This window comes from Blennius ocellaris (genome assembly GCF_963422515.1).
Source record: "Blennius ocellaris genome assembly, chromosome: 15".
NCBI lineage: Eukaryota > Metazoa > Chordata > Actinopteri > Blenniiformes > Blenniidae > Blennius > Blennius ocellaris.
In genome coordinates, this window is record NC_137664.1 from 13,053,511 (window position 1) to 13,080,818 (window position 27,308).

Below are 27,308 nucleotides of genomic sequence, written 5' to 3' on the forward strand. Positions count from 1 at the left end.
CACTGCCACGAAACAACTGTAATGCCACTCTTTAGACTTTTCCTTGCAGGCCTTTGACACGTCTCTGTCTTCATATGATTTGTCAATACACTGACAGTGTTGTGATATCACACCTATGTTGATGGTCAAGAAATGTAAATGTTTCAGCTTCTTAAATGTCTTGACTTTCAGAGATTCTTCTTTTTTTTAACCATCGTAAACTCCAAATCTCTGAACTTACATCTTCACACCAATCTGTACATTTGTTATTGTATCTGGTTAGCTTGACACATCACACACTTCATTCCGTTTCTTTCTTTATTTTAGACACAGCTTTAACTTGGTTATTATTTCTATCCGTGCTAACATTTTCATCCTTTCCGGCAGCAAACTGACCTAAACTCCTTCTTATGGACCATCAAACGTGACCCCCCTTCATATTTCTACGGCACAATCCACGTTCCCTACACTCGCGTTTGGGACTTCATTCCTGAGAACTCCAAGCAGGCCTTCCAGGAGAGCAACATCGTCTACTTTGAGTTGGACCTGACAGACCCTTACACCATCTCTGCCCTGACCAGCTGCCAGCTGCTCCCTCAGGGCGAGAACCTGCAGGACGTCCTCCCGAGAGACATCTATCGGAGACTCAAAAGACACCTTGAATATGTGAAGCTCATGATGCCCTCCTGGATGACCCCGGATCAGAGGGGCAAGGGTCTCTATGCGGACTACCTCTTCAACGCCATCGCCGGCAACTGGGAGAGGAAGAGACCGGTGTGGGTGATGTTGATGGTGAACTCGCTGACGGAGGCAGACATTAAGACTCGAGGTGTGCCAGTGTTGGACCTGTACTTGGCCCAGGAGGCGGAGAGGATGAGAAAGAGAACCGGAGCTGTGGAGAAAGTGGAGGAGCAATGCCATCCACTCAACGGCCTCAACTTCTCACAGGTGAGTTGCACACATTTACACTACACTACAATACAAGATGGTTTTCTCTCAGGTTGTCATGAACTAAATGAACTTAGCCAGTTTGATGTTCCGCCTCAAGACTGAAAAAAAGCTTAGAAATGATAACTTAAGAAAACAAAGACAGAATTCCCATTTAATAATGTACAAAATGATTTGTTGAAAACATTTTTGAAGATCTGCATTATTCAACAAGTTGATTTTGTTTGGTTTGCAATGGAATAAATCAGTGTACAATGGTGCAGTGATTAGCACTGTTGCCACAAAGCAAAGTTATGGGTTTGAGTCCAGTTCAGGACCTTTCCTTCTCCAGCAGTATGTTTGATATGTTAAATGGCGAATCTGAATTAACCCAGTATGTGTGTGTCTGTGATAGTGATTGCCCCCCCCCGATGCGTAGGTACCCTGAATTTTGCATTTTGTTTGTTGATTTGTTCAATCCTTAGTGTGACTCCAGAGCTGGATAAGGTTTGCATGAAAGCTGGACACATGAAACGCATGCAGTTACAGAGAAAACTGAGTAAATCACTGATTCCAGCTCATCACAGTAACATTTGTAAGGCCTGCATCTGTTCCTGCACACCAGTAGGAATCCTAGATCAGGGATATGTGTTTGTAGAATATACAGCAGTGTGTTTGCTATCACAAGGTTAGTATCACTGAAATGTGAAAATTCTTTTAGCTTGAATTAAATGCTGAGAGAATTCTTCAGCTATGAATGTCTTTATAGATGAGGAAAAAAACCCCATCTTAGACAGTGTTTAGTCTTGTGGTGCAGTTCCCTTTGCAGACCACATTTTTTGGTGGAAAAAAAAAGTCTGCAATTGGGTCTGGTTTACTCTGCTCTCTAACTTAACTTCCACAACAATGCTGCACTGAAACACTCCATTAAACACATTGCCTGCTACATGAATGTTCAATTAATGAGGTGCCATTGCCATCATTGCCACACAGTATATGGAATCGTTAGAGGGTTATACAGAGGGATGACGATCCTCTGTTATGTGCATCAGTTGTGATAAACTGTGAAGAGTTGATATACAACCGACCAAACCTCCATGGAAGACATTTGCAAGCGTGGTGAGAGCGTCACGTGGACTCACTCGGCCCGTTGGTGTTCACCAGTATGTGAATGGCAGGATTCACAATTCCACACAAGGGCCGCACCAACACAACAGTTTCAACAGGGTGCGTTTAAAACACAGCCAAACGTGACTAACTGGGAATAACTGGGAACACACTCTTAATAATTCCTACATTGACGGATAAGACATTTCTAATTTGGGAACTCTGATGGTATTCATAGTTTTCATCTGTCAATAATGCCTTTGTTTGACACAATGCGTCCTGGTTGAAAATACCCAAAACACACAAAAAATAAATGTTTAAGAAAAGAACAGTCAATGTAGGCCAAAGCCACAAATTAAGCTATAGAACAATGTTAAAATAAGTGAATTTTAGTTTATTATGATGAAAAGATGAAAAGACTAAAATGATCGATTTATCCCCCTCTTCTCATGAAATGAGTTCATGAAATAGTTTCGCAATCACATTTCATCATTCGATCAATCATCAGTACAACATTTGATCATTCCCCCACATTCTAAACCTGCTGTTTTCAGACTGATCAAATAATGATTGCGGCTCTATTGGTAAGGAAATCAGCAGTAAGGAGAAGAAAAAAAAATTGGATTTCCTATGACTAACAGCCTGAAGCCACACAACCAGGTACTGTACCCTGGCTGCCTCTGCAGTGTGAGTGATGGGGTGCTACGATGACGCAATCGGTGGATTCACCTTTCAGATATTTCAAGGTCGGTTCCAGTAAACTCTTTTTTTTCCCCCTTTGCTGCAGACTATTCAATTATTCTAAAGTACACTACAATGTGCTATACAAACACAAGGGCCATGGGTGTAAATTCACACTTTTGCCGTCTTTTGCAACAGAGGCCTCTTTTACTCTCTTTCCCACAACGTAGTCAAGTGGAGAAAGGTGTGGTGTTAATAATCAGCTGTGTAAACATTCAGCCGCTTGCTTCTCCACGTCCTTTGTTATTAAAGAAAAATGGATCTAATGACTTGAGATTGCCAGAAAAAGGAACCTTGTTCCTCAGACTGGTGCACTTAAGTTTCCCCAGTCTGCCCGCCTGCCTGTCTGTCGGTGCCCCTCGGTGACCTTTTCAGCATTACAAACATATCTCAAAGGCAGCAGTCACTATGAAATCATGTTGCATATTATTGAGGAATTTCTGCTCATGCTGGTTGGGAGTTAAAGGGATTACACTTGACCATTTAGCCTAACACCCAGAAGCTTAAAGTGCTGTTATTTTAAAGGCGGCCTATTTGGCCCTTCAAACTCTAAGACAGGACACACCACCCGGCTGCAGCTCCATTAGCCTTCCTCAGAGGATGAATGGTCACACTGAACATATAATCAGCCTGATGTAAAATTGTTGAATGTTTTTTTTTTTTTTTTTGCCATTTGTTTGCATTGGTCGTTAACTCCTTTTTTTTTTTTTATTTTCAGTTAAAAAAGGAGACAAATGCACTCAGTAGCTGTAGCAACAATACTGTTAGTTCAAAAGCAACAACCCTGAGGTTTAGAGACTCCTGCATAGTGGTGTAGTGGTTGGCACGCTTGCCTCACAGTGAGGTCATGCCTTGTTTGAGTCCAGGTTTTGGAGCTTTTCTGTGTGGAGTTTTCTCATTTTCCCGAAGCGTACGCTCTACTCTCAAATTCTGTAATTTTTTTTTCTTTCTCTTTGTGTTTACCTTGTGAGGGACTGGCTCCAGTGTCCTATGACACTACATCGGGTAACGCAGAATAGAAGAAAAGTTTATTTTTTATCATTACCTGAGAAATAAACCCACGTAAAGTTGTAAGCAGCAAAGCCAATACCAACTTTAAAATATAGGGTCCACAAACACCATTATTGCTAGACTTTATTTATAAACTTGTGAGCTCCAGTCAAACTAATGTCTCATTTATACAACCACATTTCAAGTAACACATCATTTTTGTGTTTTCGTTTCAGGAAAACTTTGCTTTACACATTATTTTTGAAAACGATGTCCATTTACATGGAAGCCGCAGGAACAATAACAACAATGTAGTTTTCATATTTGGCCACGAGTGAGTGCTGTTGGTTGTTTTTATAATAAAACCAGACAACGATACACTATAAAGGTTCGTAATGATGAACAATGACTCCGGAGGCCGGCATTGTAGTTATTGTCGACCTACTCGTACATGAGCAGAACTATTTATAATGGCCGTGGTGCGCATGTAAAGCAGCAGTGTTTTAGAAAAGTTACATTTTCAGTGACTCTGAAAACTGCTTTTGTGGAAAGCTCTACGGAAGTTCTTTGTTTTCACTTGTCGTGTAAACAATAAATACTACATCCATATAAATTCTTGTCATGTGGTGCCACCTTCTCATCAGTGAAGGGACCAAAGTCTATCTCAGATATGTCCTTGGGGCTAAATAGTAATTATTTTCTCATAGGCATCTGTATGTTTTGATAAACACACAGTGTGAGTTATAGTGTCAGTTACTCGGAGCTTAGATTTTCGTCCCCTGACTGAGATAGTTGATAGATGAGACAGTTTAGTTGAGCTTGTGTTTGACCTTTTCTCAGATATTTGATTTTCTTCACATTTGCATGAGGGTTTTTGATGACACATCAGCCAGCATATGATGGTCTCCTTGTGGTTGTTTGTTTGATTCCTGAAAAGCATCAATGACTAAGATCCAGTCTTGGTATTCCACTTTCCAAGGTTCCCGAACTGTCGGATGTGGTTGACTGTAACCAGAACTGTCAGAAGTACTCACAATCTACTGTAGTAGAAGTAGAAATACTACTGAAAAAAAGACTGGCAAATGTTGTAGTAATGATTCACCACATTCCCGTGAGTAAAAGTGTGAAATTACCAGTTCTCAAATGTGTCCATATCCCCAAAAATATTTTTTTTTCACCAGATGATGGGTGGAAATAGTGGGAATGGATATGCATCTTGTAGTTTTCAGAAAAAAATATCTTCAATAAAACAAAACATAAAGTCAAAGACACTATAATAAATGTAATGAAACAAGAGAAACATTGCAAAATATATTTTATATTGTATTGTATTATATTGTAAAACTTTAGGTGTGATAGATATTATTTCAAGCAAAAAATACAGAATAGCTGATAAATTTATAGCAAATCTCTTCTGTGACCAATCATTGCAATGTCCCCTTCAAATACAGTATTACAAGATGTTTTACATGCAGTTTAAATCAGTGCTTCATTTTGAAACAGAGATGAATCGCTTTGCTACTGGTGGTTTTCTCTGTTGCACATTCACTGGACGTGACGCCTTCACTCTGGTTCATTTTTCATTTCTTTAAGGTGTTGTCCGGTGAGGTTGAGGAGGTTTTGACAGTTTTCGGACTCCAAGTAATACAAAGTACAGATATTAGCATTTTCGGGTAGGGTATAAAAGTAAAGAGTCATCAGAAATGAATACATTTAACTACGTATATATTTTTGTTCACTATTTGAAAAAACAGTTTGCATTCCATTTCTTTTGTTTGCACGCCATCCTCTCAAAGACTCAAGGTGACATATCTCATTAATTGTTTATGCAACTGTCGCTTTGTTTTTTCCCCCAATGAATTTGATAAATTGCTTTTGCCATGCTGCTTAGACACGCAGAGCTGTTTTGTGGGTGGTTGATATTCAGTTTGTCAACAGATCTGTAATGGGAGCAAACCTCCAAACAGCTTTCATTGAATTAAGTCCACAAAGCCTCCAGAAGGCTCGGCAATGAACTGAGAGTGTCCCGAAAACAACCCCTATCCTGACACTGCACCAGAACTACACACAGCTTGGCACTCCATCATTTACACACTCAGTTTCAATCTAATCAACAGCAGCTCCACGGACGCCTTCGCCCCGCTGGCTTGAAGCAGCCCGCCTAATATTGCAGTGAACCTTTTGTTTTGTTTTTTCACAGCTTTGCCTTTTAGTTGAAAAGTGCAGCTCCATTTAAAGCCTTTTAGCTCAACTCAAGTGTGAGATGTCCAGATAGTGTGATGAGTGAGATCCACGCTTGGTGAAACAATACGGCCGCCTCAGCCACCAGTTTTTGACTGAGAGACGTTTAATCGGGCAACAAATGGAAGGTTTTCGTTATAAGGCTGTAATGGCCTCTGTAATGTTTTCACTGGCTTGAAACTCATCATAAAGTAAGATGATTTCATGCGCTACAGGAGTGAACTGCTCTCCACTCATGTCTTCGTCTCGGGCGAAATCCAAAACGATATCCTGCCCGCTTGCTTGATTCCAGCAGCTCTGATTTTTTTGTATTTAGCCAGGATACAAATTGATTTTCAGGGGATTTCTTGCCACAGTGGATACAGACGGTCTCTTCTTTAGTGAAATATCAACACAAATGTTTTATACAGCTGATTGGATGAGTACACCTCAAGCTGGGCCTGAGTCTTTGTTTCTGATTTACACACTGGAAAATCATGGCGGCTTTTCTGGAAATGTATTGAAATCTGGTCCCACTGAAGTGCGAGACAAAATGGCCTCGCAGTCATGTTTCATTTTAAATCTCCGGCTAAAAGTTTATGAGAGTTTGGGGTTTTGGGAAAGATAGTGAATCACACCATCATCTGTTGTCTTGGCGGGCAGAAGGTTTGGTTTTTATAATCACAACCCGTCCTCTAATCAGCTGACTCTTCTTTGAGAATTATTCCTCACATCAAACCAGTTAAAAAGAAAGAGCAAAATATGTGAATTTATCAGATTTGATGGTTCCATATCAAACAGTTATGTTGGCAGGAAATAGAAATGTAATAATCATTTAAGTATGGAAATTAGAATCAACCTGCTTGGACAATCTTCAGTTTTAAAAACTTTCTGTGTTGGTCTTTTAAGAGTCTTTAAACTGACAGTTTGGTTGTTGCTTACCCTCATCAGTGTGTGTGTGTGGAAACCTTAAAACAATTATGATGCACAGCTGTGGTTAGCATGTGGTGAGCAGAAACCATGGATGAAATAGCTGAAATGATAATGAGTGGAAAATCAACAGGACAGGCCGCTCAATCCGGAAATTTGTGGATGAGTTTTTTGGCTTTGTGTTTCACACAGGGTGCGTTCAGGTACTCAGTTGAGGGCAATTTTGCAATTCCATATAGTTTGAAATTCTCCTGCAGTAGGCAAAGCTATACATTTATTGTGAAGGTGATTCAGCCAAATGAGGGGAGATCCTCCTGGAAAACAGAAAATGGTCTCTGGTAAGACAAATATGTTGGATAAGTTGGGAAAAACAAAACTGAAAATGTAATCCATTTAAATAAAAAAAGCATTAATTGTTTGTGTTTGTAGGCTGTAGAGTGAAAGATGGTTAAAAAAAAACTGAACCATATCAAAATAAACTTGCAAAAAGAGAAATTGGCAAACATTGAACAGGTTTAATTTGACCCAGAAATATATAATTTCATAATTGCAAGACAAATAGAATCTCATTCTTGACACGATTGAACATTATGTTATCATAGACATTAATATGTACTCAGAATAACAGAAATAAGTAAAGAAAAAAGAACTTGAAAAAAATATCTATTTGATCTAAAAGATGGAGTTTGTTCAAGCCTGTAAAGTCTAAATCACATTTCTCTTTTGTCTTCATGGTTTGATTGACAATGTTCCCAAACAAGTCTCTTGTTAAAGAGGAAATTCCCCAAACTATGGGCACTTGGCTTTGTGTGGCTGCATTAAATTGCCTAAAATCTGCATAGCTCCATGCTTTCAAAAGATAGGCAGCTTTTTTTTCTTCTTCACACAAACAAAGTGTCCATTTTTGAGTGGGCCTGTCAATATGAATTAAGCCCATTTAGCTCATTATTTCAAACCACAATGAATTATACGTCCTTTTGTCAGATCTCTAATCTGGCTAAGCATGACTGCTCTTATTCTTGCACGGTGCCCCTCGTCTTTTGAAGAGCGGGCTCAGCCTTGCCCATTACACTAAATGAGCTTGTTGAGGACAACAATAGCTGCATGAAGGCCGGTTTTCTCCCGTCACTGTTGTTGGAAACCCACGGGGACATTCCACACCTCAGTGGAGCAGACCTGCTAATGAAAGTGTTGTTTCTTTCCTCCCATCACTGGGAGTAATGGTGCATGGAGAGGTGATGAATGCAGGTCTCAGTGTACGTCTATGAGAGCAGAGAAGGAATGTTTGAAGCTTGTTTGGTTCATTCATGACCAAGAGAACAAGGAGAGTTGAGATGCAGACTGAGATCAGTGGAGGAGCCATGAAGGAAGGAAGGCGTGACTCCTTCTATATTAAAGGTATTGTGACGTCCGCCTCTGTCTGACGGCCTTGTAACTGGAGGTTTGGTCTTTCTTTTTTTTGACTTGAAGTGATAGGCCACGGGACTCTGGAGCCACATGATTTATGAAATCAGGCTCTGATAATTTACAAGCAAAGCCCACATTTATAAAATTTGAGTACCAAAACACAACAATTTTCTCCTTTGAAGGACCAAAGGGCAATTTGGGCATCTTGTTAAGTCATGACCTTGATTCAGGTTTGAATCCGGGCCGTGGCAAAAAGAGAATCTACCATAAAATCTATCCAAGTCTAGGGGCAAGTTGCAGTGACTTGCAGTGGTGTCGTATAGAAGTTTGACATATGAAATCATTGTACCCTTAGTTATTTATTCTTACATCTTTGTTATTTAAACTCCCTGGTTACAATTGTCCCACAATTTAATTTGGGGTTATTATGTTCAGGATTTTTCAGAGGCTCATCCGAACCCATAACCAAGAGAACATTTCTCCACACAAAGATCAGGAGTCTGGTTTCAATTACACCATGAAATTCAAAACGCTTGTGATGAGAGTTCATAAATCTTAACACCGAATAATCCTGAATGCAGTTTGTTTTTTGAATCTGTGGCTTTGTTGGAAAATGTCTGGGATCATCATTTAGATCAGAGAGATTACGTCCAAGCCAGATCAGAATCAGAATTTAGTGGACGAAACCTTGTCATAAAGCATCAGAATCCCCAAACTCCCACACCACAGTGATATCCCCATCTGAGGGAACACCAGAACTGTCTGTTATGTCTGTAGGAAGTGTAAATACACAGTGCAGCTCGTACAATGATCGTCATTATTTTCTTGCACAGCATGGGCAGTGCTTTGGGCAAGCTGCCACTGATATCCAGAGTTTGCCCACAAATGAAAATCTCTTAAGCCCCTCTGTAATAAGATTAGATGGTAAAATGAAAAAGATGTCACATATGTTTGTGTGAGTGTACGTGTTCAAGGAAGCACTCCGGTTTCCCCTTACAGTCCTGAGACGTGTCTGAGTTTGACTGGCGACCCTAAATTGCCTGTAGGTGTGAATATGAGTTTTCTGTCTCTCTGTGTTTGCTCTGTGATGGACTGACGACCAACTTGTCAGGATTGGCTCCAGCTGGATAAAGCAATATAGAAGATGGATGGACAAATGATGTGACTGGACAGACCAGTCCGGGCTTTGCAGCCAGACGGAGATGAATTTGGGGAGATTTTCTTTCCTTTTATGCTTAAAACCAATAACACGTCTTGAAGTTACAACAAACCGTTGGCATGAACATTAAATGCATACATTACTTTCAAAAGAAAACACCAAATTTGATTTGTGAACAGTACTCTTTGTGTGTATATGTGTGTGTGTGTGGGGGGGAGCACACATGCTGGCATAATGACAGTATTGCACAGCAACAAGCAGGCAGCAAATCTGATTAGATCTCATTTTTCCCACCGGAAAGAACTGTAGCTATCCGCTTCATTGAATCAGTGAGTGTCAGAGCACAATGGACTTTATGTCTCATAGGGGTGTGTATACTGTACTCATAAATCTGAACCTGTACTGGAATCGATTAGGCTCATTAAGGTGTTTTGGAAGTGGAAGATTAATTCTCTGCCAGATAATCAGGTCGGTTCAAAGACAATTCATTTGTTACTTTGATATAAGAGGAATCACACATACGCTGTTGAATAACTCACACAGCAGTTACACTAATGAAATGTCATCACAGGAGATGTATTTTACATTCTTGTTTTCACAGAAAAAAATACATGTTAAGCTTAGACAAATCAATTTAATCTCCATAACGGAATGTAATGACACCATATCAGCTCTAGGGAACAAGTTGAACTGAAACATGTATGATAGCTGCAGAACTATATACAATCTGACTATTGTGAAACTCTTTTTGACTCCCCATGAGACTATGTGTGATCTTATGGCGTAAGTCTCACTTGTTTTTTTTAAGAGTCGGCAGCACTGATTCACTTGTGTTTGAAAATACGATAGTGCGATGATTTAGATTTTATAGCCCAGTCGATTGTACCCAATAGAAATAGACTCCCTTCCTGCAGTGTGGTTGCTTATTTATTCTAATGCTGTAGTAACCGCTTTGTACTCATACGTACAGTATTCACTGGTGATTTTCAACTCTCGATAGTTCATAGAATAATTTATTATCTTGCTACGCTCCACTTTGATCGCAGGGAGTAAACTTTCCATGTTTAATTACAATGTTGGGTGTATCTGGCCGCTGCTTATTTGTTCGTGTAATTGCTCTCATCTGTTTATTTCGTTTTGTGTGTTTGAAAGTTCCCTTGCACATGTGCACTTCTGCACTTGTTTGTGAGAGTTCATATTAGGGTATGACTGAGGGTTTGTGCACAAATGTAATACGTGCGTATACAGTTCGGCGGTCACATTTCCAACGTGTCCTCTCGTTTTTTTTGAGTGGTTGGTTTCATGTCACAGTGAGGTGCTTGATTTCCTCCCCACTGTTGACCAAACAGTCCCATATAAGATGTCTGGCATTTCCTCAGACATTATCTGTCCATCTGCCTGGATACGTGACACCGGAGGCACAAGGAGACAAAGATGAGGAGTTAAAATCATTCTCAAGAACACTTTTGTTTTTCATCCGCAACAAATGCTACTGAACCAAAAATACATTATTCTACAATATTTCCCCCCCTGATCAATAAAATGAGGTAATGTTAATTGCTACAATTTTCCAAGCAATAAAAAAAATTTAATAAAACCATTTTGAGTGTGATGCAGGGATTTTTCTCTGACTGTAGCGGATGAGGGAGTGAATGTAAAACAGCTGCTTGGATCATTGGTCTACGTATCAACGCAAAATACACCAATCTTCAATCAGATTGTTTTAAATGATTGAGATAACGCTCGTAAAAGTATCAATTGCATTAGAAGTAACAGATTACAAACACATGTATGTTTTAAGGTACTTTAATTACTTTTTTTTTCCAGAGTATGAAAATTGAAATGCAATTTGCAAGAGTAAAATAAACACCCTGTTGCTCCGGAGAAGACCGTTTCACTTAATATTTAAACCTTTCAATTAGAATTTTTCTTGGCCACGTGCTTTTATAACTACATTTGTTCACTAAACAAAATGTAATTCTTGTGCATTATATTGTTTGTCTTAGGAACTGTGCTTTTTGAGCAGATAACACATGCATGTAAAATAGAAGGAACGCCTTCCATTGACAATGCAAGAAACTGGTTCATAGGATAGTTTGTTCTCTTCCTTAAGTGTTTTTGTTAGTTGAACCCACTTTAAACAATACATATACAAAATACATTCACATGTATACACAAAAATAATGCATATACTGGTATGTTATTCTTTTTGCTTTTTGCTTTGTGCGGATGTTCAAAATACTCTCCTTGATGCGCAGCTTTTTTATGACCCTCGGAAAACTCTGCTATGTGCTGCTGCCACATCATGGAAGAGTAATTTCACTGAATTTGATTTTCCATTTCTGCAAACCTCCATCCATTTGTATTGTTTAGTTTTTCTGATTGAAAGCGAATCACATGCAGTCGGATGGTGCCAACGGTGTGCCAAGAAAGAAACGCTCAGATCTCTCAAAGTATCGCCGTACAGTCCCGCCGAGTGGAGTTTGACTTGCATAGATTGCCGCAGGCTTTTCCTGGTTGTGTAACACAAGCTTCTGCAGCTCAAATGGGGATTTAATAGCTTGTCTTTCTGACTTAACACCAGGCTGGGGAAATTATGTGCTGGCTCAGGAGGCTCCAAGAATCAACACTGTGCTGCACTCATACAAATGTTGGAAATCATAGGCATTATTGACTGCAAAAAGCTTTTAAAAACACAAAATCTCAGGGGAATATGCAAAAAGTAAACATAATGTGAACTAAAACACTAAAATAGGCTTAAAAATTATGATCAATCAACACCATTGTATTCATGTTGTAAGTTGTATTATCTGGGGGGGTGTTAAACAAACAGCATGTGGGACAAAACCCGTCATCCAGAGGAACTTTAAACAAGGTAGAAATCACAAAGAGCAGTGGGAAGGTCGTCACCTTGACGTCTGTGACGTTGCAGCAGGATAAAAGCAATGCACAGTGAGTTTGTGAAGGTGTACACTGTAAATGTGGCCAGAAAAAACTTGGCAACATTGGAATGAAAGCCTGGTTGGATTTCTGACATTTTCTCAATAGTTATTGTAGTTTTTTAATGTAAACCGTTTCAAAATGTTCTCACATTAATGATATCTCCATGTTCTCTCAAGGTTTTAGCGCAAATAAATATAAACTTTGCTCCACATTAGAAGTATACAGGTGTTTTTTGTTGTTTTTTAGTTTTTTTTAGTTTAGTTTTTTTAGTTTAGTTTAATTGAAATCATTATTTACAATAGTGACCTGGTAAAAAGGTAAGTCCCTTTGAAGGAGAGGGGAAACGGGGTCAAAGAAAGGTGTAGATTATCAACAAATCACATGTAAGAGAACCACTCCAAAATAATCATGGAAGCATTTCAATCTGTATGTGACTCCTGAACTCAAAAGACCTGGCTGATGAGACCAAATTTTCATTTTTCTATTACTTGAATCTTTCTGGGCCATGTGCTTCTACAACTACATTTGTTCACAAAACAAAGTGTAATTTTTGTGTATTATATTGTTTATCTGAGGAATTGTGCTTTCTGTGCAGATAAGAAATGCATGTAAAGTAAAATGACTGCTTGACATTTTTCTATTACCTGAATTAAAATTTTTTTTTAAAGTAATGCAGCTTTTAAAGCATTTCAGTCGAATCTAATCACATCTTATGATGCCCGCTATAAGAAATCTCAAAATTTTTCACATAATTATCATGTTTTCTTTTTTTTTTAATCAGACATCTGCACAGATGTTCATGAAACATGTTACAGCCAGTCACAATGTTGAGCGATTACACCATTAGTGAATTGTGTTTTGTGTTTTCATAAGATTCCGTGTTAAAGTGAATATACAAAACACATCACGGAGTAATGCTTCATTCGGCCGAAGGCTCCAAGGTAACACTCAACCTCAGCACGCTTCATTACCAATAGTTAATCACTGACTCCATCTGCAACAAGGATTAATGTATAATAACTCAAATGAGACAAGTAAAAATAACTCTGAGTCTAATTACAGATGAAATAGCAGATATCTCTGTCACAGCTTATTTTAGCAGGCAGTTTTCCATCCTCCCTTCCAGCGTCTGATCCTGAAAACCTCGCAAAGAGTGAATGAGCTCAGACAGAAACACTGAAAATGCATTCGCTCCTCAGTTGTCTTGCAGTGCACCAACAACTTCATTTAAATAAGAAGAGCTCAGCATCTACAAATGACTTTAACACCAACTAACAGCAGCCTTCCCATAATTGAAGCTAATGTAGATTATACGTAAGAGTCATTATGATGCTAATTGTAATTTGTTTGCAGCTCATCATTCTCCCCATTGTCGTGTAAGTTTGGATTTTTGCAGGCCAAGGCCTCAGGGCCATTGTTTTTACGAATGTATGGCCAATTAGCCCCCGGTTAGCATGATACTGAGTTCACGGTAATAAATCTGATCCAACTATTCCCTTTAATGTGTTTATAGTTTTGTAATGGTTGGTGTTTTCATAAACATTTTATGGTTGTGGAGTTTAGCTCACTTGTTTCTACTTCATAATGTTTGTAATCAATGTCTAATATTCCTGAAGTAGTTCTAAAAATATATCCCAATGATGGATATTTTCAGCTTACCTAATTGTTTAATCAGATATTAATTGGAGCAATTTTAACATTACATTAATCCCCATAAAATGTGTATTATTGTTCTGTTCTCCTGATTTTTACTATATTGGCAAAAACTATGGAATATTTTTTAATGACCTAAATTTTTAAAAATGCATCAATAATGACTGAAAATGAAGACATGTACTTTGAGTGATTTTGATCTTAATTTTTTGCATGTACATGTATGCATAAATCACAACACTTGCTTTTACCACTTCAGTGAAACAGACTTGCTGTAAAACTTGATAAAAACTGTTAGAAGAAGATAGAATAACAGTAGAAAACAGATTAATGCCTACAGAGTAAATAAAACGGAGCGTGAGCTTTATGTCATCTCCCTCCCTCTTGGTGGAAGTGATGTTGCATGAACACAAAACTGACCCAACAACCTAATCTACACCCTGTTTACACACCAGTTTTTCATTGACTTACAGTATTTATTCTAAGTAATTCGGTAGTGTTTTATCAGTTTGACTTAATGAGCGGTGCTTCAAGTTGGCAAAGAATTACATTCACTTGAAAAACACTGGCCAGTAGTTGCTGTCACATATGCAGTGTGTATAGCTGACATGTATTCTGACACCTTTTCACTTTTCACTTGCAGCAATTTTGCTGTCAAACTACCACCACAACATTTCCATGCAGCCACATAATGTGAATAAAGTGTTACAGATATCCATGTCTGTGACACACTTTGGCCTTTCACTTACTATAACATCTCATGTCAGTGTGTTATTTGTGCTTCTGGGTTGGTTTCATGCTATTAAAACAGTGTTATGGTGGGTTTTACGCGTGTGTGTGTGTGTGTGTGTGTGTGTGTGTGTGTGTGTGTGTGTGTGTGTGTGTGTGTGTGTGTGTGTGTGTGTGTGTGTGTGTGTGTGTGTGGTAGGAAAGTAGCTCCAGACCATCGCAGCCCGAACATCCGTCAGATAACAAGTGAATAATGAGTTTGTTTACATGCAGCTACATATCAGCAATAGTTTCATGCTTCTGTGGAGAATTTAACGTGAAATTAATCAGAGGACTGAGATTTTTTTTAATCTTTGGTGATCTCTTATTAGGAAAATAGTTTGAGGCAAAGCCACAAAAAATGTGTTGTGATTACTTGTGGTTCGTTTTTAATTCCCAAAATGATAAATCCTGACTTATAGCTTATTCTGAAATTGGTTAAAGACCGACGTTTTCTCTCTGTCAGCTATTAGTGTTAGAGCTTTAACCAACATAAATAAAGCCACTGCAGCACTGTGAACGTATTTACATCCGCGGAAGCTTTTTGCTGCTGTTGGTATTTATCTCAGCTGTTTTGATGTTCTTTCTTGTCATTGTCAATCATCTTTTCAACCATTTCTTTCCAGAATAGGTGTTATCCCAACTTCTGCATGCCTGCAAAAACTGGTATATCCCTTGGAGGAAAAGTGAGTTATCCATATAACATCAGCTGAAGCTCAGCTGATCTCTAACAGCAATACAAATTCTAGAATATCTCAAGTAAGATGGAAAATTCCAAGTATTTCTCTTTTATTCAAAACAAATGATGAAGTTAATCCACTATTTTTTAAAGAAGTAACCATGAGACTTTAGCTTTTCCAGCACTGCAATACATCATCCCATATTATATAGCAGGGATTTTGAAGGTTTCATCATTGTGATGGGCACATAACTTTTTCCTTGCTTTCAATGGGAATATAATCTTGACGGACTTTTGGGAAAACTTTTTTCAAAGTTGATAAACTAACAGCCTATGTCATTTCTCATCACTTTTTATTTTTTATGAGCTAAACCATGTTGTTTTTGTTTTGTATGTTCATATTTGGTTTGTTTTTTTCAGTTTGTGAAAAACTGGCATTAATTTGAGAAGGTGATGAAATGGGATTTATCAAATCAACATACGTGGATTCTCGTGAAGAGCAGATGTATGGGGTGATTACAACTGTTGCTCCGTTCAAACGTGATGGAAATGGCCTACCTCCATTCATCACGCATCGACTCATAATTTATTAAAAACTGATTCCAAAATAAAGGTGGCAGTGGCCATGAGCTGCCTGTGTCTGCTCTCCATCATATGAAAACTAGAAAAAAAAAAAAGAAAAGAAAAAGAACATTTTGCACTGAAACAAACTATATAGGTTGAATATGAGTCATACTGGTGAAATAACATGTTAAAGCTATAAAAATGGCAAGAATAGTTTTTTTTTCTTTTTGGGTAGGAGTTTGGTTTTAAATGACCGTTCACCTTTTGCTTCACATAATGTCTCATAAATCGCACCTTGTACGCTGAGGTTTGTGAGTACGGGTGAGGCTTGTGGCTGCTCTGGATGAAATCCAGGAAGGGACGAGCCAAACCTGGCTGGACCGCAGCCGGGCGACACAGGGCCAGAGCTGTCCGCAGGCCACACACACACACACACACACACACACACACACACACACACACACACACACACACACACACACACACACACACACACACACACACACACACACACACACACACACACACACCCCATTAATAGTTCATGTCATCGTGCAGAGTGTCACCTGGAGGTTGCTGAAAAGTTTTAATTCAGCCTCTTGTTTTTGTTGCGTGTTTACTGCTGATGCAGTGATTGAAGTTGCGCCCGTCTCTTTGCTTTAATCAGTAGGAATCCATTAGCAAGTATTTAAACTCAGCCTTATTCCACATTCGCTATGTACAGATACTGGTAAGATTGTATTTTTTTTCCAAACTATAACTACGCAACCGCATCGTTTATGCACTAATATGACCATAAATCCACTTGTGTCTGTCTGGCTTTGCTCCACATTTCTGTGGCTTCAGTGGAATTTCGCAGGTGAGCGCCACACAGGAGGGTTTTATGGGACTTTGCTGTTGACCGCAGAGGTTTCGACCCAACTCCAGACTCAGACAGGCCAATGTCTTCACTACTGGTACATGTCTTCTCATGTAACAGGAGTATAATGAATAGTTCCCTTTAACATCAACAAAACATTTTTTTTTCTCTCTTCTGGGTGAGGATTTTCAACCTGCACTGAAAATTTGCTCCCTGGCTTGTAAGGCATTACTCACCTGTAGCTTGTGTTCACTGTCTACATAAAGAAGATGTGAGAGATTGGTATATTTTGACCCGTTATAATAAACTCAAATTATAGTTGGGGTGCAATTACCCACGATCCTCTTTTGGGTTGCATCCCTGTTTCTGCTCAAAAGAATATTCCCTCACTGTAAATGGACAGAATCTCCACCACATGTAGAAAGAGTACCGTAGTCATATTAATATACATCTTAAGCAAATGTTTAACTCTTGAGATTACACAAAGGACATACTTGGACATAAATGTTGTTGATATAGAAGAAATGTCACATTATTTACAAACAGGTGTTGGAATCCATAAACAATTCAAAGTGAACGGCATACTAGTTAGTGGTTTTATGAAGGTGACGCATCGGGTAGTTAGGTTCTTGTCCATAAACATGTAACATTCATTTCTCATCTCAACAACAGTTAATGAGTGATTGTGACATTTACTTTTTATGTCAGTTTTTAAAAATGTGTTTTCCATTACGGTTCTGCATGTTGTAGACACAGCCAGGTAGTTCCTGTAACTGAAGTTTTGTTACACTATTTACAGGCTTACTGAGTGATATAAAATAACATACAATATGATCAGTGATAAAAAAAAAGAAAAAGAAAGAAAGAAAGAAAAGAAAGAAAGTCTTGTTTACACCAGATCACAATTATTTTTGGTGATGTGTAACAGGAGATACAGCACATATAGACCTCAAGAACCAAAATGCTGCAAGAAACTCTACATTGTAGAAATTTAAGAAAGAAACAAAAAAAAGGGAAAATTGCTCAGTGTTCCATATGACATGCCGACTATACCCTAAACTAAGATTGTGAGGCTCTGGAGCTTTTCCCAGCCAGTATCATGTGAATGGCAGGATATACGTCTGTGTAGCAGGGACTCAGTGACTGCTGAGGTGAGCTATTATCTTGTAACCTCAAAGAAATGAGCATGGGAAGCTGTCTCACTCAGGAATACAACAGTCTTTCATGTGCTTGACTTTACCTCAGGCCCTGGTTTAGCTTTCTTGCACCACAAAGTGAAAGATTGTGATCAGCCGTAGACCTGGCCACTGCAGAGGTGACACCCTGCTGTCACTTTCAGTGTAAAAATCTTTAAATAATCACCATTTCTTTTTCTCGACCGAATTGTCTCACAGTCAATCGCATTACATTGCCACTAATCAATGCAATTAGGTAACATCATCTACTGTTAATTCTCAATTTTCCTTACAGGCTTTTGCCTGATTTTCTCTCTCAGATGAAAGGGAAAAAGTTCCATCTGTAGTTGTAGCCCGAGAAAAAAAGCTGTGGCCCGCAGCACTTTAATCTAATTGGAGATTTTAGCCACGCGGGGTCTACAGTTTCTCCTGTGTGTGCAAAATCAAGGTAGAAACAGTAGTGCTAGATCTAACAGCCTGTAGTTGTGGAGGACGATAAGATCTTTTCTCTGGCGCACTCATCTTGATTAATAGTTGTTGCTTCTTGGCCGGCTGACAGATATTGGTCTGAACACAACTGGAAATGTGATGGTCTGCTGCTCAGACTTGTTTTGAATCCATAAAGGAGAAAAAGGGAGAGATGTTGTATAAACCTGTGGCGTGTGGTTATGTTTGTGTGTGTGTGTGTGGTGGATTTCTGTTTGTATGTTTGACCATCTCCTGGGTAATGCTTGTGTGTTTAAATGACTTCTCATTTAAACACACCAAAAAAAGCAGATAATATGCTCGTCACTCCTCATGTTGACACCTGTAGTTCTTTGATCATGTTTTTTTATGACATTTATATAATTTGGCTAGCTGTATATAAGCAAATATACGAGTGGGTTGCCTGAAAGAAATTGTGATCCTTGAATGCATTAAAATGCCCTTTTGACACTTTAATCTGACGTGCAGCGTATAAGCGCTCAAAACAGGAGATACAAACACGCCAAGACAGACCAAAGAGACGTGTACGGGAAGTGTTGTATGCTCATGTGGTTTTGAGTGTTCGTGCAAGCGACCATGCACATTGGACCAACGCATACAATAAACACGTGTATCAGGTGTCACCACCCAGAGTCAGTTCCCGTCTGAGGACGAAGCTATTCTGGGTCGTTTTTACCTAAACACTGTTACAGGTTTTTCAGATTGTCTTGTCTGTGGTACTTGAGGTCATGAAAGCTACAAAAGCTTAATATCACTAACACGGTTTAGCCTCTCATCTTATTTCACCTCACGTTACTGGCTTTGTTTGTCTGGATTGTAAAGAGCTGGGGTTTTTTTTTTTTATATGCAGTTTAAGTTCTGGATATCAATGTAAACAGAAGTATCTTTTGTTCAAAACCGATGAGAGACTGAATGGATTTTTTTTTAATTTTTTTTTTTAATCAGTTTTTCTTTTTTTCCCCAATCCAAGTATCCAACGATGAACTATGTGGAAGGTCACAAGTCAGGGTTCTAAATCCACAACCAAGCACATGTTTAACACATTCATTGAAAACAATAACAAATTGAAAAATTACACATAACATAATAGAAAAGTGTTAAAGGAATTTCATTGAATGTGGCACATATTTCGACACAAACTTGATATTGTGTGCACACGTGAAACGGATATGGTACGAACAGAAAGCACAGAGTGTCAAGTCACACTCAATAACACACACTATCAATTTAGCGCATCTGGTTCAATGAATATGGAATATCAGACGTATTCAAGATTGCACTGGGAGGGGTGGACACTAATGTATTTATGTGCAAAGCACAATGTGTATTACTTAGTCTGAAAAAGGTTTGCCATGTTTATGATTGTGTCTGTTTTGACAGCGTGTGAAGACTCTCCTCCTCTTTCATCAGAGATGCTGCTGTTGTTGAGCTCAGACGCTTTTCCTCAGCTGACATTTATTTGCAGATTTTACGAGGTATCTTTGTGTTGTGTTTGTATCCCAGTTTTGGTTTTTATTCATGATATTTTGTGCTTGTGGGTTTTGATTCAGCTCTCCGTCCAATCACTCCATGGCAAATTCAAGCAAGCCAAACTGGAAAAGACTTTTCTACGTTTCTAGCAGATTATTCTCATGTGAACCGTCATGGTGTATCAGTTGATAACCCACAAAATGCAAGCAAATTGAAAGTACTGTATTAATCCAACATCACACAATGCCTTGAATGTTTTTTTTGTTTTTTTTTCCCTCAGTCAAAGATGGTTTTGTGACCAATAATAAGGTCTGTTGCTGTCTTCTGGAATAATTTTTACTTCATAGATTTTCTGAGTTTGGATTAAGAAATATTGAGCATGACTTTGCTGACACGTTGAGACTTGTACTCGGCACTATTTCTATTTTCCTTATAAAGTTCTGTCAAATCTATTTCCAAAACATACTTGATCCATTAAGAAATACAGATAACACAGAAAACAAATAGATGAGGTTATTGCTTAAGTTACTGAAATAGCAGATACATTCATCATTTCCTACTTCTCATTTATTACATTTACTTTACATCTGATGTCTGTGCATATTTGGCCGTAAACTGGCAAAAACAACCAATTTTCTAATGTTGAAAGTTTTGATGTGCATGTCTTTAGTTTTTACAGCTAAATTACCAAATCCCCTGCCTTCATTTCCCTCTGTCTCTCAGTGAATATTCCTCACTTAGTCTTCCCACAGTGCGTCTGCCGCCGATCTAAAATGATTCACAGTCTATTTTCTTCATATCGTTTTCCGCAGCTTTGACAGTAATTATTTTGGTCGCAAACTAAAATGTTTGTGTGCGTACCATCCGCAGTAAATCTAAAGAGACACCGCCATACTTTGTATGTTTAGATGCTCTTCATATTTTGTTGCCTGTTTATAAAGTCTGTGGTCGTGTGGCTGCGGGCCGCGGCAGACGTCTGCAAAACAACAACAACAACCGTTGCTGTTTTTCAGATTTTCCATCTGTCCACCTTTATCACAGTCTCTTATTTTCCTTCACTTGCAGGCGTTGTAGTCTCTTTCCTCTCAATGTTTATCTCTTAAAATTGTTTTGGGCCTCTGTTTATCTCTTTCAGTTCCTTGTTCTCCAACTCTGATCAGTCCGTCGGCACTATAAACAGATATATTTCTCAGATGGTTTGGATGCTGAATACGGTTTTCCATTACATAGACCTATTTTGTGTGTGTGTGTGTGTGTGTGTGTGGAGCTGGAGTTAAAGGTCGAGGTGGAGCATGCTGGGCTCTTGCGTTTTGTTTAGAAGAAGAGAATTGATTCAAGTTGAATGCATGTGTTTACGTGCATAATAATATGAAGAAGCGTGGGCGTGCGCTGGTGTGTGCGTCTTCACATTGGTTCACCAGTCGAGCTCTGGTTCTGAGTTTGGGCCAGTGGTTTAGGGGAATTGCAGATACTCGTAAATAGCTGTGTGGGTTTTTGATCCCTGCTGCATATCTGACTTCTGTCAAGTCAAAAAGAGGAGATTTATTTCTGGCACTGCTGTTTGCTGTTTTTGATGTCCAATGTTGAAAACACGTCGTCTGCACCAGACTTTACCCGTCATCCAGTTCACTGGCCAATCGGATGTCTTTTGATGTGAAGAGTGTTTCTTGCAGGATCTATACTGAGACTTTGAAACGTAAGAGAATTCCAAATCTGAAATAAAGCAATTTATCCAGTGTATGTGGATAATGCCTTAGATTACGTTTTAGTGAATGCACTGAATATTTGAATAACTAAAAAAAGCAAGTTTCCTCAACACTTAAAAAGTACATGTATTGCTTCGGTTTAAAAACAAAATGGAATTGAAGATCCATTGCACTGTTTACTCACAGGGAATTATTCCCAGTTTGTTTCTAGGCTTTCTGTGTGGAGAGTTTTCAGGTTCTCCCTGTGTTGTGACAGTCTTTCTCTGTGTTTGGTCTTTTAATGGACTGCGGTGAGTTGATAAAAAGCAAGTAATGGGGATGAATGAATTGATGGATCAATCGCTGTTGTTTAAAATACTGCGATAAAATGCAGTTTTTATGTGTCAGTAATTCCTTCTCGCTACCCATAAGAGACGTTTTAATAGACCATTTGTTTTCCTTTTTGTAGGTTTGTGGTTTGCCATGGTGTTGAACTACACAGCCCCACAATTTGATGAGATTGTAGTATTTGGCTGTTACATTAATATACACGAGCAAAGTCTATTCCTCACTTGTAGATGCAAAGTAGCCCCAGAATACAGAGCAGTTTTGTGGTGTTTAAAAATGAATTGTTCTCAAAGTTTCTTGTAAGCTGTAAACTGCTTCATCTTGTTTTGAAAACAGAAAACAAAAAAAACAAAAAAACAAAAAAACAACAGCATTGAAATAGGATATATCCTCTGTTGAGAAAATGAATGACATGAGATTTATAGCAACCATAAATACAATGAGTAGAGACAAAACTTAGCAGGAATACAATGTAAATACATAATTATACTCACTTTTTAGAACTCCACATGAAAATACAACCAAGGTGGTGTTTGCATGACCCTCTAGTCATCTGTTTAATACGCTGACAATGTTTCTTTCTTTAATGTAGCTTGTTGTCTCATAGTAGCTGTAATACCGTACTCAGAAACTTTAAACGACTGAAATGCTTTCCATTTGGTATTGGTCTCGATTTTGGACACTACCTCTTTGTCCAAACAATTTCCTCAATAATGAGTTTATTGTACAGAGTCCATTAGTGACCTTTAGAGTCTTCAGGAGGTGGAGAGGTCGAAGCCTGTGACTCGACACTACAACTTGTATTTATATACTGTGTCAGTGCTAAGAAACTGACCACAGCTGTCATTGCGTGAGATGGGCTGAGCATTTCTAATATATTTAATTGTTTAAAAAACAAAACAATTAAATAATAGACATGGGTGTGGCACTCAAGTTGAGAATCAGGTTGACACAATATCGACGATAATAGAGTCAATATTTATTAGCTGTAGTGAAGACAAATGTTTTAAAGAATAACTCCTACAGTGGCAACGAGGGCCAGTTTTCTGGTAGCAATAATTCAGTCAGTGGTTTGTACATTGCAAATTATTTCCCTGCATGAATGCAGGACGTCTTCATCGAATAGGCTCCACTTTTTCTGTTTGCGTGATAACACGTGGACTCATACACACACAATGTGAATTCTCAGATGGTCATTGTGGGTCCGCAGTAAGTGCTCGCAGCTGTATTGGTTAAAGTCCCGGCATGAAACAGCTTGGCAGTGTTGTTTTTGACTCGTGCTGTCCTGAATTAACAGTGTGCCTCCAGTCAACGGACAGTCGTCAAGATTGATGGCTGTTTTCCTTGTGGCTCGCTGTGTCCTCCAGATCCCTGTGTTGTTTCTTGGCCGACTGATGGACAAAACGGCCAGGCGGCTTTCATATGGGCTAGTTTCTTAGGAACACGTATGTGCGTGTGAAGGAAGAAGAAGAAGAAGAGGAAAGAGGAGTGAGAGACAGAAAACCAGAAGTGGAGAAAGTGCACGAACAGCGGGTGTCTGCGGTCACCGAGCCGCACAAACTCTCATTTGCTCGCTTGACAGAGTGACGCTGCGTGCCACCATATGTGATGAAAAGGTTTCCTAGATAGATTAGTTTGACTGAAAGAAAAGAAGTACAGAAAGGAAATTCTGATCAAACATTTTTATAATCTGCACAAATAATACCAAGTAATTTTTTCTGTTATTTTAGGCCTGAGCTGGGCCCAAACGAGTAAAAATTACTATCATTTGTACTTAAAGTCAACAAAAAGTGGCTACGTAACTGTGACTACTGCCAGGTAAGTGCTGGCTGACATGACGAACCATAATTAAGCATTGATTGCCAAACCATTGTGTGATTTCAATTTTTTTGTCACTCTGTGTATTCTTTTCAACTTTTTTGGTTAAAAAAACGTCTTAGAAAGTTTGCATTAAAAGCTGTTGATTCTCTACTGAATGACACGTTACAAATATCTTTTATTGTTAGCATACAGAAATTGCAGCATTCGGAAAACTTCCGATTGACGTGAGGCATGTGAGAATAGAGTTAATCAGCTGATCCTGAATGTGATCAATGAATACCGACACGTGTCTAAAGAAATCATCTTGATCAGTCTTCACTTAGCTGAATGTGTGAAACTAATCTCCAATTGATATTTTCACTTTTTCTTAATGTATTGAGACACTTGTTGAACCCCAACATGAGTTGGACTCCAACATGACAAACTCTAAGATTCTTGGGAGTCCATTTTTTCATGATTTTGCTAATTCATTGCACATATCAAAATCATGTGTTATATGTGTGAAATTGTGGAAAATAAATGAAATGAAATGAAACTTTGACAATCAACCATTCCTGAGGAACATGCACGTGTGAATAATTTTTATTATGTGCTTGTTGGTGCCTGTGTACATCTTGTTCATCTTGCTTGGGGTGTTACAGTGCAGCAGGACAGCTGGATCGAGTGGGGCGGGGGTTCGAGAAGTTGACACTCCAATCACCACATTTCCCAACACACATACACACATGCACATGAACCTCCAGCCATTCGGTTTGAAGCTGATTCTCTGTGACAGCCTAAATATTTGGCTGCGTCCGGGCACCAAGGTAAATGCACCCTGCAAGATTGTTTTTACAGGGCGAGAGAGAGCCAGGGAGCCAGTGAGTGAGAGAGAGAGAGGGAGAGAGAGAAGGAGAACTGTATTCACAATTTCATATAAACGTTTTTTGTGTGTCAGCCAATCGTTTCACACAAGTCAGTGTGTCGTGTATTAAAACAAGTGTTCAATTTCATTGTAGCAGTAGAGTAATGTAAAATGTTGCCCTATTTAAAAACAACTATAGGTGCATTTCACCCAAAAGTACCAGGTACTTTTGGGTGAAATGCACTGGACAATGAAGTAAAAAGAGAGCACAGCTTGAAGATAGGGGATTTGGGGGAACCAAATTTTCTTTCGTTTTATATTTGTTTATTCCATGCATTTGTGTGCTTATGGCGTGTTCATTATTAGTCAGATAATATTTTTACGGTTTTAACATGATTTCTGCACAGGCAAAGATTTGGGTGCGTTTTTATTGTGGTGTGTGGGTTTTTACGTTGTTTGGGCTGCAAACAGTGAGTTACATCTGGCAACCCTGTTACTCAACGCTGTGCCATCTATACATATTTCCATAAACAGCGTGCTCGGCATGGCTTCACGCCTTCTTTTGCACATGTGCTCAGAGGCCCGAAACTGTCGGGTCCGATCACATTCATATGCAGTCTAATCGAGGTCGCCAATAAGATGGCTTAAAAAATGGGATGCCAACAAAAAATTGGAATTGACCATCAAGGCCTGCAGTGTGAGTGTAGCCCAAGAATCAACATCAATTGTCTTGGCATTTCCCACACCTACAATCATCTCGGTGGTAGGAGGGTGTCTGTGGGGAGAGCTGGAGAACGATGCTCGGGAGAGATATAATGTAACACACCTGAGTCCCATCAGGGACTAATTACCTCTCTCACGGTGGCGTGCTGGAACATAAAAGAGAGAACGCTCAAGGAGGAAGAGAATGGCCTTAAAAATTCAGGAAAGAAGTGACGAACAATAAGCTACATGGTCGACCGTGTGCTGCATTCCACCAGATCAGAGTCTTGTGTTTCACTCTAAAATACAGACGATGAAACAAAAGTTAACGGCATTACACAACCGCAGTCCACTTACCGAAGGTCAACATAAACCATCGCGTTTTTACGTGACCTTAATAAATACATTTTCCACTATTCGGAAGACAATGACTTCTTGTGGTGCTCCGTAAAAGAAGGAAGCAGCAGGTCTCAGGTGATGAGGTCAGCCATTCCTACACTGTAAATTACTTGCCTGCATGAATGCGGCAGATCTTGATCTAATTTACTCTTCTTTTTCTGTTTGCGTGATAAGACACAGATTCCAGTAGACACACATTGCTAATCTTCAGTGTGCATCTGTATTAAGTGTCTACAGCTGCGTTGGTTGGATTCGTGACTCAATGTTTCTCTAAATTTCCGCAACGGAGATAAAAAGGCCAACATTACGATACAGTTACCTTAAACTACTCACTCGCAATAAACAGATCAATGTGAAATACAGGTTGAAATAAACGACATTAGCATCCCAACTGAGCTTTCGTGGTATTTTGCATTGGCTTATGAATTGAATTAATAGCTCACCTTATATGACTTTGCCTCCAGTACTTGAACATTCTCATCTCACGAGTGTGTTTGATTTTCCTCTTTTTTTTTCATGGAGAATTGATTACGTTGGGACTCTTGATCATCTACAGCAAACAACTGGAGTATGTCACAGTAAGATCTGAGGCATGCTGGGAGGCATTGTTTCCGAAATTCTGCAAATTATTTATTCATGAAAAAAATATTAAAGGGAAAATCAATGACAATACCCCATACTCAAAGAATTACATCAGTTGGAGTATAAGGCAAGGCCAAACTCTCGGGGTCTTGAGCTATTCAAGGACAGCAGAGCAGGTCAGGTGCTGTTCTTACTTGAGGAAATAAACCAGAGAACCACGAGGCTACACTGGGGAATCGGACCTGAAATCTACTAGTCATCACATTGCAACCCGGCAAGGCTGAACGGTAATTGGTCCATATAAAATAAACAATGCTTGAATACTTTTTCCCAAGAGAAAACAGGTCTGAAAGAAAAGACGCTTTGTCTGTGCCCACAGAATTTCAGTGAGCTGTTTATGTTAACATCCGTTGATTGAGCTGTCCACCATCAAAAGGAGGAGGACATGTGAATTCATCAGAGGATGAATTTTCCTTTCAAACTATTTTATGGTCGTGATTGCTTTCAGAGCTCTGAGCCTGGGAAGTTTTTCTCGGTGTGACTTGGCTTCTGTTTTCCCTTTTTTTTTTTTTTACTTTCTCTTCCAGCGTAGGAAATCTTGGCCCCCATATTTTCTTTCTTTTGTATCGTATTGGAAAATTAATAAACCTATCTTCAAAGGTCTGCCATGAGCTCTGCTGTAATCCAGGATGATTTAAACACACACACATGCTCTCTTATGAATGGGCGGATGCGTACATGTACATACAAACACACAAAAGAAAAGACCTAATCTTGTACAGGTGTACACACCCACACACACACACACACACACACACACACACACACACACACACACACACACACACACACACACACACACACACACAC

The 27,308-nt window shown here is 39.0% G+C and overlaps 1 protein-coding gene across 1 annotated transcript in view; it reads left to right on the forward strand.

Annotated features, from left to right (window-relative positions):
* The window catches only part of trabd2a (TraB domain containing 2A), a gene marked incomplete at both ends in the record, with an annotated part of 64,508 nt that overhangs the window by 1,040 nt on the left and 36,160 nt on the right, over positions 1-27,308 (forward strand). Inside the window, one exon of the mRNA XM_080510700.1 lies at positions 367-927. Coding sequence (XP_080366826.1) covers positions 367-927 — 561 coding nt within the window. The remainder of the gene's footprint in view (positions 1-366; positions 928-27,308) is intronic.